The sequence below is a fragment of the Halyomorpha halys genome, unplaced genomic scaffold (assembly GCF_000696795.3).
Source record: "Halyomorpha halys isolate HHAL.00 unplaced genomic scaffold, Hhal_1.1 Scaffold134.1, whole genome shotgun sequence".
In the NCBI taxonomy this organism is placed as follows: Eukaryota; Metazoa; Arthropoda; class Insecta; order Hemiptera; family Pentatomidae; genus Halyomorpha; species Halyomorpha halys.
In genome coordinates, this window is record NW_027107159.1 from 1,477,082 (window position 1) to 1,491,695 (window position 14,614).

A 14,614-nucleotide genomic window follows, 5' to 3' on the forward strand; every position below is an offset into this window, starting at 1 on the left:
GTCCTACAGAAACAAGCTGCAGGTCCTTACGAAAGGAAGAGAAGTATATGATAGAGGATAGACCCAAAGAAGAGAGAGTGAAATAAAAATCCAATAAACATTTCCAAAAATAGCACTAGAATGTATTGATCCATTACATATAATACTATTCGCTGCTTTATTTTTTTATGAATACCTGCCCAGTTACTTCTAACATACAGAGGGACTATCTGCAGGGTACCACCCTATTCTAACCATGTTGGGGGTGGGGTGAAGTTTTCACTTCGTCCGAATTTGAACTGGTACCGCTGCAGGAACTTAGGAACTAAAAAAAAATATAAAAATAGGTTTTCGATATTTTATTTTGACAAATTCGTGTTAATTTCGATATTTTACATGGTTATTAACATCGATGTCGAAGATTAGAAAGGATATTTTGATATTTTATTTTATAGAAACATCGATATTTATATTAAAAAGATTAAGAAAATTTTATAAAAAGCATAAAAATAGTTTTTTGATATTTTAAATTGATAAATTCATGTCCCTTTCGATATTTTACAGTGTTATTAATATCGATATCGAAGATTAGAAACGATATTTTATTTCATAAAAATATCGATATTTTATTTTATAAAAATTTTGATATTTTATGAAAGAAAACTATAACATTTTATGAAAAACTAAAAAATGGTTTTTCGATATTTTATTTTGACATATTCATGTTCCTTTTGATATTTTACAGTGTTATTAACATCGATATAGAAGATTAAAAAGGATATTTCGATATTTTCTTTTATAGAAACATCGATATTTATTTTACAAAGATTAAGATTTTATAAAAAGCATAAAAATAGTTTTTCGATATTTTAAATTGATAAAGTAATGTTCCTTTCAATATTTTACATTGTTATTAATACCGACATCGAAGATTAGTAACGATATTTCGATATTTTATTTGATAGAAATATCGACATTTTACGAAAGAAAACTATAGCATTTTATGAAAAGCTAAAAAATGGTTTTTCTACATTTTAATTTTTTATCTATTTCGATATTCAACATTTTTGATAACATAGATTTTAATGATCAGAAAAAGTATTACGATATTTTTTCATCGAAATATCGATATTTAGTTTAAAATTATTAAGAAAAGCAAAAAAATGTTTTTTTCGGTATTATACTTTGATAATTTCTTATTTATTTCGATATTCAACAATGAAATGTATTAACTAAAGTATTCTGACAGTGGCGTTTTCGGACTTTCCTGATTTCTTTCACTACTTTTTCTTGGATGACAAACTTTAGTCTCAATTATTTTTGTTAGTGGCAGCTATTTGTGGATGTTTTAAATTTTTCAAAGAATAGGAAATCATAATGTTAGTGTCTTTAGCTAATAATGCCTATACTTTTCTCCGATGTCAGCGGATCCGATAAAATTCTCGGATCAGCTAGTAATCGTCTTTTTATTTATTTAGCTATAGGTTCAACGTCCCATTGTGGAGGGAGAAGGAAAATTGGCAGTGTTGTGTTCTTCAGGAAACATTAACTTCCTCATGTTGACTTTAATTGTTTCAATGTTGTATAGGGCATAGCATCTTTTATGAACAGCATTTGGCTGTAAAGAGATGCTTATGCTATGCTGACCAATTCTCTGATGACAAGGTGTCCTATTTTTTTCACATTCCTGGCAAAAATAATCCTTATAACTAATTAGTTACACTATGTGAAATATAATAATACCACCATTTCTCCAAACTTTACATGTTACATTTTTTCACCCAATAAGAATTTTCTAGACTAGGTCAAGTAAAAAATAAGCTACATATTGTTGGATTTGTTAGAACCTAAGGATATGCATATTTTATACAAGTGTCAAACAACAAGGAAGTGAAACATTTTCCAACAATACACTGAATAATTTATCAGCTCATTAGCTTCATATTATATTGCAGATCTGCATGAATTAGTCAAAACGATCTTGTTAATTATTTGTAATTTGAAGACTAATAGAGTTCAGTGAATATGCTATCTTTCAATAATATTAAGTCAGAATAAAAAATAATATAGTATCCTCCGAAAACAATGAAAGTCATAAACAGACTATGTATACATTTCAGGATATTATTTCTTTACAAGACTTGCAATGATATCTCAATAATCATTAGTCTGGTGTTATAGTAAATTTAAAAAAAACTTTTATAATTGTAGATTGGATATACTTAATATTTTTTTAGGGAATAATAAACACCAATGATTTGTGATATGTTTTCAGCGAAGATTCAAATTCTCTTTTAATTGAACCATTATCTATCAAACCAAACCCTACCTAAATATTCAAAAAATAAGTTACTTGTTTCATGATAAAATATAGAAAAGCATCTCGTATTGCATGAAATATAAATATTTTACTTAAATAGGTGAATAAAATACTGATTTATTGATGAGTAAGTTAATAATTAGTTCTGTATTAAAATAATTCAGGGTAAGCATTTATAAATTTTCATTCATTATAAAAGTTTATCCATTTTAAGATTGACCTAGAAAACTTCCAAAGTTTGATGTTTGTCAATACCCCAAAATTCAAGCTTTGGCCAATAACCTCTTTTCACAACCTCCGTCATTTTCTAAAAAACCATGTTTAATAGTGGTACTGCAATATAAAATTCCTTTCATAAATAAATTTCCTTTGATTTATAAATTAAGGAACTAATTTTTGTCAAATAATTAAATTAGATTACAATCATTTTATAAATTAAAAATTGATATTACATAAATTGCTATGAGATAACCAGGCTCAATAATTTAATTAAATTAAAATTTTTATTTATAAAAGAAATAGGGAAAGGGTATGAAAGAAAAATGCAAAATATAAATAAATCTTAACAATTTTAACAAATAAATAAATTAACAATTAATAAGCAAATGTAAAAGTAATGACAAGATGATAATCATAGGAAAATATTTAAGATGGCAGGCACAGCCATATTGGGCATTAAAAGTATCAACAATGTGTATTTTCCATCCAGTGTTCATGTGAGTATAGCTGTTATAGTACACAATATCAGGCCATGTTGAATTCGGAGTCACTTCTAATATTGCTGGTTCACCTTTAACAGTTAATTAATCTAAAAATAAAACATAATTCCCTCATTGATATAGCAAAATTATTTTAAATAAATTTAAAACATACCTGGTTCACATGTCACAACCAATGTCTTATTGAAATCTCTAAAAGTAGGATAATCATCATCCAGTCTTCTATCAACCCCATTGTGCCGAGCTAAGCAAAGTGGTCCAACTGAAAAAGAGTTTTATTAAATATTATTTTTATTTTAAAATATTGGAAGAAGATAGTTGACCGTATGATGTAGATTGTAGGAAAAAAGTCTAGGTGGCGATCAATAAAGGTAAAATAGTAGAAGGAAACTATTTATTGTTAACTAATGTTTCATCCCACTTTGTAGGGCTTTGTCAGGACTAAATGAAAAAGAAGATACAAACATTTTAAGAATACATATACAGAGAAAATATTTTTTTTTTGGTTCATTCATAAAATATATAAAAGAAATAATAATAATTTAAGGAAGAGTAGGTGGACCAGAAACTAGTTACTAATAAAATTTTAAAAACAGAACTAGAATAATAAATTGTAGAAAAATACTCGCTAGAAATAGTTATAAATAAATATGGTAAAGAGGTAGGTGTAAAAGGTAAACAGAAGGTGAAATAAATATAGTAAAGGCGAGGTATAGTAACAAGTAAGTTTTACTTGTTACTAAAGTAAAGGCGGGGTATAGTAACAAGTAAGTTTTACTTGTTACTAAAGTAAAGGTGAGGTATAGTAAAAAGTAAATTTTGGTCGCTACTATACCTCACCTTTACCATATTTATATCATCTTCTGTTTACATTTTACACCTACCTCTTTACCATATTTATTTATAACTATTTCTAGCGAGTATTTTTCTACAATTTATGTTTTTCATTTAGTCCTGACGAAGCCCTGCAAAGTGGGGCAAAATACTGGTTAACAATAAATAGTTTTCTTTTACTATTTTGGTACTTTTATTGATCGCCACCCAGACTTTCTTCCTACAATCTATTTTGAAATAGTTAATATTATGGGAAAAACATTTGAAAATAGTTCACTACTATATAGACAATTAAAACAAAACACTGATTAAATTATACTTACTTCTTGATAGCAAAGTGATTAACTTAAAATATTGTTTCTGTAAACTGTATAATCATTATTATATACAGTACTACTAGTATCATAAGGGCTATTAAAAATCCAAGTAAGATCCACCAATAGACTTGCATTAAACATTAAAAAAAAGTTTTCCTATAAAATAATCAACAATTTTCAAACTAAATATTTAAAAATTTCTTCATAATTTTTTTTTAAATCTTAAATTATTGTAAAGGTTGTTATTTACTTTTTATTTATTTCATTTTTTTTTTAAGAGTTAAACATGTGATCAATGAGTTTACAAAACATAACCATTAATCATAGATATTAGAATTTATACTTAGCTACTATTTATTTAGTAATAACATTTCAAAATTTGTTAACTGGAAATTAAATCATAATTTCGAAACTGATTATCTAGTTTTTTGAAAAAAGTGAATTTTGAATCTCATAAAAAACACAGAACAAACAGTAGAAGATCTAGGCCCTGTTTCATAATGAAAGCTAATATTATTAGTTCATAGTACAAGTGTAGAAACTAGTGTGGAAATAATACTAATACTTATTTTTTCATGATAGGGATGACTATCAGTGATATTACAGGAATTAATATACTACTAAAGTACAAGTCTGTGTAATTGAATTAAGATAACTCTACAAGACTAATAGTATTAGTTTGTACTTTATTATGAAACAGGGCCCTGGTAATCCTACAGAAATTTTTGAAATTAATTACTTGGAACATTTAAAACATTAATTTTAGTATCCCTTTTCATAATGTGAGACATTCAGAGATCTTTAATGTTCCTTTCCCTCAAAATAATTATATATATATAATTTTCCTATTAAAAAAAATTAGAAAAAAGAAACTGTTGATTGTGATATGTTTTTTGACTCATAATATACTTTTAAAAAAATAATAAAAATTATAAGTGGATTTTTAATTAATTTTATTTTTAATTTCTGTAGTACAAGTTGATTTGTTATGTTTCTTATATAATTAAGGAAATTAAAATTTTATATTTATATTTATGTTTTATTAGTATGTTAGTTTATTAGTTTCTCTATATTTTTTTATTAGCTGTTTTTGCATTAAATGTGCACTGTTATTATATTAGGACTTTTAATGGTGCATAGCATTCATTAGATGGCTAATAAAAGTAAAATTAAGAAGTTAAATTGATAACAATTATTGATAGAAAATGACTAATTCTAAAACAAAGAGTGATACCATTTAAATACTAAATAATATTAAGTTCAAATTAATTATGGACTTTCATACCTGTTGTTGGTCTAGATTGCCCCCTCAGTGTATACTGAACCCCAGCGAGGGCTCTGATGTGCCTATGAACTTCTTCAGACCTCCTCTCAAGTCCACCATGTGGTTCGTCAGTAATAATGAAAGGATTGTAAAGCTCTGCACTATGGGGGTTGTTCCCTCCGAATACTCTAATTGCATAAGTAGTACCTCTCTTCATCCAAATTTCTGGTATAAGAAGACCGTTAATATACCAAGCTAGTCCACCAGAGGGCATACCTATTTGAGAGAAAAATGTACTGTCTTAAATCATTTCACATCTAACTTAATTTATTTTTTTAATATAAATATGGCTTAAAGCAATACGACCTGTGATGCCTAATATGTGCCATCAACATTATAAGGAGCTATTTAAAGCTTGAGATAAGTAGACTCTATAACATAGTGTTAGTCAAAATATAGTTAACTGGCATGTCTCCAGTCATCTATCTGTAAGAATGAGGTGCAATAAGGTGTATAGGAATTCCAGGCACATACAGATTGGGAATCCTACTATTCACATCTGATAACATCAACCAGATGCTGTCCAAAGGTTGTACACAATATCTGGCATCTCGAACGTATCAATGATTAACTGAGGAATACTGTTATCAATTCATAACAGCAGTTTCATCTGCTTCGAACAAGAATCTTTCCGGGTGGATGAAGATCAGGTGGAATGACTTAATACGCAAAAAATCCTTACTAGAAGGTTATCCAATGCTGCAAAAAGATCTGACAGAAGTGAAACCTCTTTAAGAAAGCTCATACAGAGAATCACAAATCTTTCAGAAAAATCAAAAAACAAACTTGGAGAAAGTTTTGTCGGGAAGTAGACAATATTCCAGCTACATGCCGAATTAATAAAATTCTTTCAAAGCAAACCAGTAACGGACCATTGAGAACGCTAAAAGAAGGTGGTATGTCGACCAACAACAAAAACAACAGCTTAGGTGACTTAGCAAGATTCCACTTCCCACATTGTGAGTTGCTCAAGAAAGAAGAAACTCTTCCCACACTAAACATCTATCAATTCTCAATGCAACAGGTTTCTTATACACAAGGATATGCAGATAATATTAAGGTCCTGATTGAAGGAAAGCACCACAATGTACTTTCAGATTTTTTACTCTTAACTTTATGATTACCAAAGTAAAGAAGATTCATAAAATTAGTTTTAAAAAGTTAATTACTCTCCACAATTATTGATAATTTCAATTTTCTGTATTTACAACAATCTCAAGAATCATGAACAAATAAAAAGTGACATTTCTGGTCAGTCAAAGAGTTATATCCTTTTTCTTGAACACAAATAGGGTGACCAAGAAAATGTTACCCTATACTCAATTATCTTATGCATTATGAATTATAATTAAAATTATTAAAGAAATCATGCCATAAGATAAAAAAAATCAACATCTTTCCAGAGTTTTATCGTAAAACAACTTTAAATTACTTTAACTTTTAGAATCTCTGCATCGGTCACCCTAATGAATACCAGTAACTAAGGGCAAAAAATTGAAACAATAAAAGTAAGTTTACTCATCCATGTGATACTTCAAAATCAGAATGATTTTCATTTTAAGTAAAGTAATTATTGTTAGTGTAACTACTGATGGTACCTGTGATGCCTTGGTATCCTCTTCTGCTACCTGCTGGCCCCAATGTGGCGGTGTAAATCCTCAGTGCTTTATCAATGATCTTTGCCCTATCCCATGGTTTGTCCAGGTCACGATTTGATGTAGTAAAAGAAAAACAATTGTGCATAGATTTTCCCCATTCAACAGTGGCAGAGCCTCTAGGATAAAGATCATGGAAAGCAGGTTCTTTGTTTGAGTCCAGTTTTCCTATTGCCCATACTAAGTGTGTGACTCCATCAGGGGAAAATTCCTTATCGCCAGGATCAGCTGGAATAATGAAAATATTTTAATATTATAGGTATACATACAATTTTTAATATTAAAATTGCCAGAATTTTTATAAGAACAAAAACAATGATGAAAGATGAATAAATATTTTAGGTGGTATTATCATTTATTCTTCAAATTTCTAAATCTACTACAACTGAAGAAGGTTTATATTCTTCAGACATGTCCAGACATGAAGAGCTTAGACACCATTGATGAATCCTCCATCAGGGAACTGTACTCACCCCTAACGGAGGAGATAGGAGGATTCAACTTCCAGATGGTTGAATCCTCCTATCTCCTCCGTTAGGCCGCAGTGTTTTACTATAAAAAAATCACTTAGTCAACATCAATAATTTATACAGTTACCATTATTATAAAATAATGATAAAATAAAATTGAAATGTTAATACTTGTTATGATACCAGCCTAAGTATTAACAAGCCAATCTAGAAAGGAAATAAATAAATAGTATATATTATAAAATATTTAGTAATATTGGATATAAATTGTAAATTGTTTAAACAATTCATAAGCGATCAGATTATTAAAATAAATGCATTGTATTCAGTAACAGTGTTAACTTACAGGATTTAAGAATCCGCCTATATGTAATAGTATTGATGCCATCCTGCCTTTCTGACGTGTGGAGTTGATTGTCTTCAGTTCCTCCAACTCGACCATCCTTACATACACCCTTGTATTGACCAAGAACTTTCACACACTATATAATAAACAAACAGAATTTTGTTGGAAACTAGTACAATATAACTATAGTAATAATGAATTGTATAATAGCATAATTAAGTTTACAGGTGAATTAGCTGTAATGTTGTAGTCTTCAGCAAAACCTCTGTAGCCATCAACATAGGCAATTGTAACATCTGAACCAAGCATTTGTAATTTGCTATTGGAACCACTCTGCCCAAAAGCAATATATTCATCTTCCTCTACAAATATAAATTATTAAAATAATATTTGGTTTTATTTAATAAATTTTAAAACAATAGCCTAATGAAGAACAAGCTACAAAGAAGAGCATTAAAAACATTAATTGATTTATATAAAGCTTAAATTAGAAAAATTTCAATAATTATTAATTCTATATGAAAGAAAGACTTACCAACTCGACCAGCAAGTTGAATTGTAATCTGAGGTCCAAATATTTCCCAACTAGCCTGTAAGTCTTTGTGAAGCTGGATACAATTAGGAAGAGCCTTTTTTTGAGGCTGCCAGAGGAAATAATTTTAAAAGCAATTAAATTTTCTCAAAATTTAATTATAATTAAATAATAATAATATAATAGAGGTACTCGAGAATAAGAAAAAAAAGAAAAAGTACTAAACTGTAAAATATAGTCTAATTTGTAAATATATTCATTTTATTTTATGATTTATAAATAAATTTGTTACATGTAATTGATTCAATAATCTACTAATAAACCATTTTGCAGAGATGGGCCAAAATTAGCAATAGGTAAAACTAATTACGAAAATTGCTATGGTTATGGTCCTTATTCATAAATGAACCACTGATAAATAAATATTGCTTCCATGCCAATTTTAGTGATTACTTTCATAGTTCATAGTCAATGAACAATAAAGATCGTTATGCTCATTCAAAAGAGTTAAAAAGAAGTGCCTGAGCTACAGTTACTAGCAGTTCCAATATATAGGCTATGCTCAATATACAACTTCATATTAAACATTATGAAGCTTTACTCTTTCATATTCCAGTCTGTCTGACCAAGAATTATTTAAGCAACATCATTGATAAATAAATTGATACTAAGTACTGTTTTTTAAATTTCTTGAAAAATTGGTCACATTTTATACATTATGGGTCTAATATAAATTTACATATTTCAATGAATGGCAAAGATAAATTACCACCATAATGAAACAAAAGCTATACTTACAATTATTTTTACCAGCGAAGGAGGAACATTTGGGTTGTCAGGTATGAGGACTGAACCAAAGTTTTCTTTTTCTTGAACATCATAAATACTAAACCAATCTATGTCGAATATCGTGAGGTCACCAGGTAATTCAATTTTTATTGTTTGTTTTGAATATAATCTCAGTGGTTCTAAACTAAAACAGAAAAAGATTAATGATTATAATTAAATCAATTTTTATATTATAAAAAATCAATAAATTCTATAAAATATGAATCTATATAAACTACTAAATGTTAAAATATATAAGCAGCTCAATAATTTAATTTTGATGGTAAGGGCAAGAGCTACAGCTTGAACTGCTACCTATATGGAAAGTAAATTGTACAGGATTGTAAATGGTTCTTTATTATATACTGTAATTTGGATCTCACTTCAATCTTATCCATATGATAAAAAATTTATACCTTTAAATTTATTGAAAATAAATAAATGCATCATTATTTTTTATTACCCTTCACATTTGATTTAACATTTAATGCCTCACTCAATTTATATTAATATATATTACATATTAATATATTAATAGTAACAAATTAAATCTAATCTATAAACTACATTTTTCCCCAGGATTTATTAGATTTTACAAAAATTCAAATACACTTTTTGACAAAATAAAGATTTAAATAATAAGCTCATTACAAATTTATAACTTTTTATATTGTTTTAAAACTTTATTATTTTTCTGAACATTATGTATTCATTAATACAGGTAATTCATAGCAAAGATGCTATTATTTTATGAACTATTAATATAAGTAATTTTATCCTTCTATTTGGTATCATAATCGATGACTTATAATGTAATTGTAATTAGTCAATATTAAGGGTATTCATGATCTTTACTTTAACATATTAAAGTGTGTTAAATGGAAAAATTTGTGTTAAATAGAAAAAATATTTCCTTCTTATAGCATGTTAAAATGATATAACATTTAACATAATTGAGAGCCTGTTAATAGGTCTATTAAATGAAAAATGATATCATGCAACAGAGCAGCTAAGCTCCATGCCATTTTTTCTGTTGTAGTTTTGATAGGTTAGTTGCTCGTAGTTCGTGTTGTTTTTGTTTTGAACATTTTTAAACTCTAATACAATAATGGATAAAAATAATAATAAAGTAATGGAAAAAAATGACTAGTAAAGGAAACAAAAAGCAAGGGAGGTGGAGGAAAGATGATGTGACAAAGCTGCTGGAGATTTTATTATCTCTGCATTCAACATATAACATGGACTTTAAATAAGGCTGCTCACAATCCTACATTTATAACATTTGACATATAAAAACTTATTACATTTAACATATCATGAACACCCTTATAATATAGATATAGAATAACACGTGACTACCAAGATATTTTTCTTTTATTCTGCTAAAGGCAGCACCAAAATTATAGATTCTGATATATAAGTCATAAAAAAATATTTAAAAAATTTATTTATTGCAACTGAAAACTTCATAATGTATCCTTCCGAAAATCTCAAGTTTTTTCTTCCTCTTTTTACTACATAGTTATTGTTATTACTAGCACTTTTTAAATTCTCTAAAATATTTTTAAGAATGAAAACATCAAACTTGGCAAAGTAGGTCCCGGGGCAAGTTGTCCCCTTCACTCCTATTCTCCTGTTCACTAGCTCCTAATTTAAATCCGTGAACTAAAAAGAACGGGAAGGGCGTATTCTGGAAGCAGCCCCTTAAACAATGCACATAGAGCTTCTTCAAGAATCATCCCTTAAGTATTGATGAAAAAAAATAACACTATTTTTTTCATCAATCCTAAGACATAAAACTTTTTCTTTTAAAAATAATCAGTATAAAATCCTGCACTTACTAGCCATATTCATCAGGCACTTTTGAGCCTTTTGTAGATGGTTGTGGGCCGACCCCAGCCCAAAAGTATGTGTCTATAAAGAGAACATATTTTCATGTAATCACATTTCTAACATATGACATAATCATCATAATATGAAAACATAATTACCCTTTCCTGCTCCATTGTATGTTAAATCTGGAATAATAAGTGTTTTGGCATCCAGAATTTGTAGGTTTCCTGATGACACTCCATGCGATTTTTTACTGAGTGCTGCTATTACTTGGGTAGCAGGTGGTTCAAAATTTTCATCCATATATACGTCTCCAAAAGCATTCTAAATAAAATATAATACTTAGTTGACCTTTATTATAAACATATATAAATATACATAATTTTTAATTTATTATGAAACCATACTATTATATACCAAATATATAATACTATATAACCATAACTAAATACAGACATGTATAGGGGTCTAGAGGGAAAACGGTTTAGCTTCATTTTTCAGAATAAAATTATGATTCACTTATTTCCCATGAACTGCTATTATTTTTTATATAAAAACAGAGGTTTAGACTATTTTTCTACTTAACAGCATACATGATTTGCCTGGATTAGGATAATGCACCAAAATTGAAAAAAAAGAAAAAAAAAAAAAAGGAGTAATAATTGGACTGGATCCTTAACATGCTAATAAGGAAAAAGAAAATGTAAAATTTATCTAAATTCATAGAATTAGTTTCTGAACCAACTAAGGAAGCAAATTAATCACAAAGTCCTAAGTTATACTTATTTACATTCAAGATAAGTTTAAGATTAATGTGATAATACTAACTCACATACCTGGCTAGACAGATCATAAACAGCAAACCATTTTATATCAGTCAATTTCTTTTTTTCAGGAAGTGTTAAAGTGAAATCTTTATTAAAATATCTTCCAAGTACATTAGTTCTGAAATAAATTAATTAGAGTAATTAAATTAATATCTTACTAATCATACAATTATACCTACAGAATAATTCCCAAATGATAACAATTTCTAAAATATCTGTGAAACATAAATTGTACGAGCATACGAATTTCCGACTAAATATTGGGTTTTAATCAAACAAGTCGAGTGATTGATAAAACTTTGAGGTATTTGATATAATCTTATTAAGATTCAACAACTAAACTGTATTAAAGAATAAATTTTGGTAACTATCATAGTAAATTAATAAGTGATTCATTATGTAAAAATAATTAACCATATATACAATTTAGAAAATCATGATCAGGGTGCAGAGGAGAGAGGGATTTCAAATGGAAAACCGAATTGAGATAAGATATACTATTTATACCAACATTTTGGCACTCATATAACTAACTATGAAAACTACTATAAACATTTATTTAGAAAAGAAATAATTAAATAAATAAAATTATTTAAATATATATATATATGGGTGTGGGAAGTAAGACACTGCACTACTAACTCCAAGGACCAAAGCAAGGAAGCAAAGGTTAAAAAATTAAGTAACATTCCTGAACTACAAAAAATAATCTTAGCATTAATAAAAAATAAGTTTTATGAAATAAAATCCATAATTGTATTTTTTAAAAATTAGTGATTGGGAAATTATAAATCATTTGAACATATTAAGTTAAAAATGAAAAATACTAACTTTCCATGTTCGTCAGGAACTATGAATCCTTGTGGACCAGGTCTATTAGAAGCCCCAGCCCAAAAGAATGTGTCTGCACCATTTCCATCATAATTGAAACCGGTTATGAGAATGGTGTATTTATCAACCGCATAAACATCACCTGATACTTGATGATGATATGAATTCAACTTTCCAATATGCTTTCCCTTGTATTCCTCACAATCCCCCAGTAGTACTAAAAATTAAAACATAAGAAAACAGTATAAAAAATTACAAATTTCTTATAAGTAAAATTGTGAAATAATTTAAAACAGTCACTTTGTTCCACAATTGAGTTTGCCATCGATATTTACTCTTTAGAACAAGCCTCATCCATTCCATGCAAAACATCATAAGTAGCAGACATTAAAATACAAAAAATATGAACATAAGTAATAATGAAGTCTTAGGACTGTTTTTTCTAATTTAAATCTGTAACCCGGAGTCAACTTTTGTGGAGAAAACTTGTTTCTGAAATAACTGATTAATTTATTAATGATGCATAAATGAACAATGCCAGGCACATAAAATATAATGATGGGAAAAATTGATATTTCTGTAAGTTTAAGTGGGAGTAACTCATAGCATAATTATAAGTTATGTAGATAATGTGTTGAAATATATCTTATCACCAGGCCAAGATGTACGACCATATTAATTGGAGAGCTCTAGGGCACGGAGCAGAGTCAATAAATATTTGTCAGACCTGCAAAATAAATCTTGACACTCCCACCTTAATTATAACTGGCTAATAATCTCTGGGAAGCTGAGAAGTGTAGCGAAAAAGGCCCAATTGGCTCACTGGCTGGACTAATTGTCACCACCTATAGAAAGTCACAATACCAGTAGTTTTTATGTCTTGCTAAGGAACATCTGACCCCCTCAGCTGACTGAATGGTAACACTTTATTCAATAATTTGATGGTAATGGTAAACATATAAACTATATATTAATTTAAATAATTTCGGCTTGATACTTTTGGTAAAGTAATATATTGTACCTTTTCTACAATGTTTAGATTGTTTCCGAAAGTTAATAGTTTTATTGATTTTTTAAGATTTGAAAAAATATTCTTCTAAGAACTGGAAAATAAATTATGATAAAAATTTATTTTAGAAAACCAATTGATCAAGAAACAGAAGGAGGAGAAACCAAAACAGTTGTAAGAGGAAGAGAAAGAATAAGTTATTTTTCTACACATCCCTAAAATATAAAATCCCTAAATATCCCGAAAATAATCATGACTCAGTATTTATATGTGTCAATATACAACTGTGTATTTACATACAGCCTGGCTTAGTATCTTCCAATATTACTATTACATGAGTAGTGTAGCCAGCAGCTCATTGTCAATGATCATCAAACGTTCATATGTCAAATATGGAGGAGAGCATTGTAAGCAGATATTTGCTAATTTATATTGGGCCAAAGCTGGGCACGAGTTTGGTTCTATCTTAACAGAACAGTATTGCAGCAAAAGTAAACATATAAAAAGACGACAAGTAAGTGACCCAATAATGACTTAAATGTTCTATAAAGAAAAAGTAACAATGGTTCTGAATTGATGAAAGTACCAAGAAAATGTATGAATCAATATATTTTCATAAATTAAATTATCAAAAACACCTTTCCATTAACTTTATATCAATGGTAGCTGACAAATCAATTTAAACAAAATTTTTATAAAAATAAAACATCAATTACAGCTGAATTTGTAATTAAATCTTTTTATTTAAAAAATACATTCATATATTACTTATGAGAGTGATAGTAGCAGC

At 28.1% G+C, this 14,614-nt stretch overlaps 1 protein-coding gene across 1 annotated transcript in view; it reads right to left on the bottom strand.

The window, feature by feature from the left end:
- Window positions 1-2,849: 2,849 nt before the first annotated feature.
- Window positions 2,850-14,614, bottom strand: part of knk (protein Skeletor knk) — a 15,107-nt gene continuing 3,342 nt past the window's right edge. Inside the window, exons 2-13 of the mRNA XM_014416817.2 lie at window positions 12,816-13,032; window positions 11,994-12,102; window positions 11,316-11,481; window positions 11,166-11,238; window positions 9,295-9,469; window positions 8,500-8,605; window positions 8,190-8,326; window positions 7,965-8,100; window positions 7,092-7,376; window positions 5,455-5,709; window positions 3,173-3,280; window positions 2,850-3,089 (exon numbers count right to left, since the gene is read on the bottom strand). Of these exons, the coding sequence (XP_014272303.1) occupies window positions 2,887-3,089; window positions 3,173-3,280; window positions 5,455-5,709; window positions 7,092-7,376; window positions 7,965-8,100; window positions 8,190-8,326; window positions 8,500-8,605; window positions 9,295-9,469; window positions 11,166-11,238; window positions 11,316-11,481; window positions 11,994-12,102; window positions 12,816-13,032 (1,970 nt within the window). The 3' untranslated portion in view covers window positions 2,850-2,886. The remainder of the gene's footprint in view (window positions 3,090-3,172; window positions 3,281-5,454; window positions 5,710-7,091; window positions 7,377-7,964; window positions 8,101-8,189; window positions 8,327-8,499; window positions 8,606-9,294; window positions 9,470-11,165; window positions 11,239-11,315; window positions 11,482-11,993; window positions 12,103-12,815; window positions 13,033-14,614) is intronic.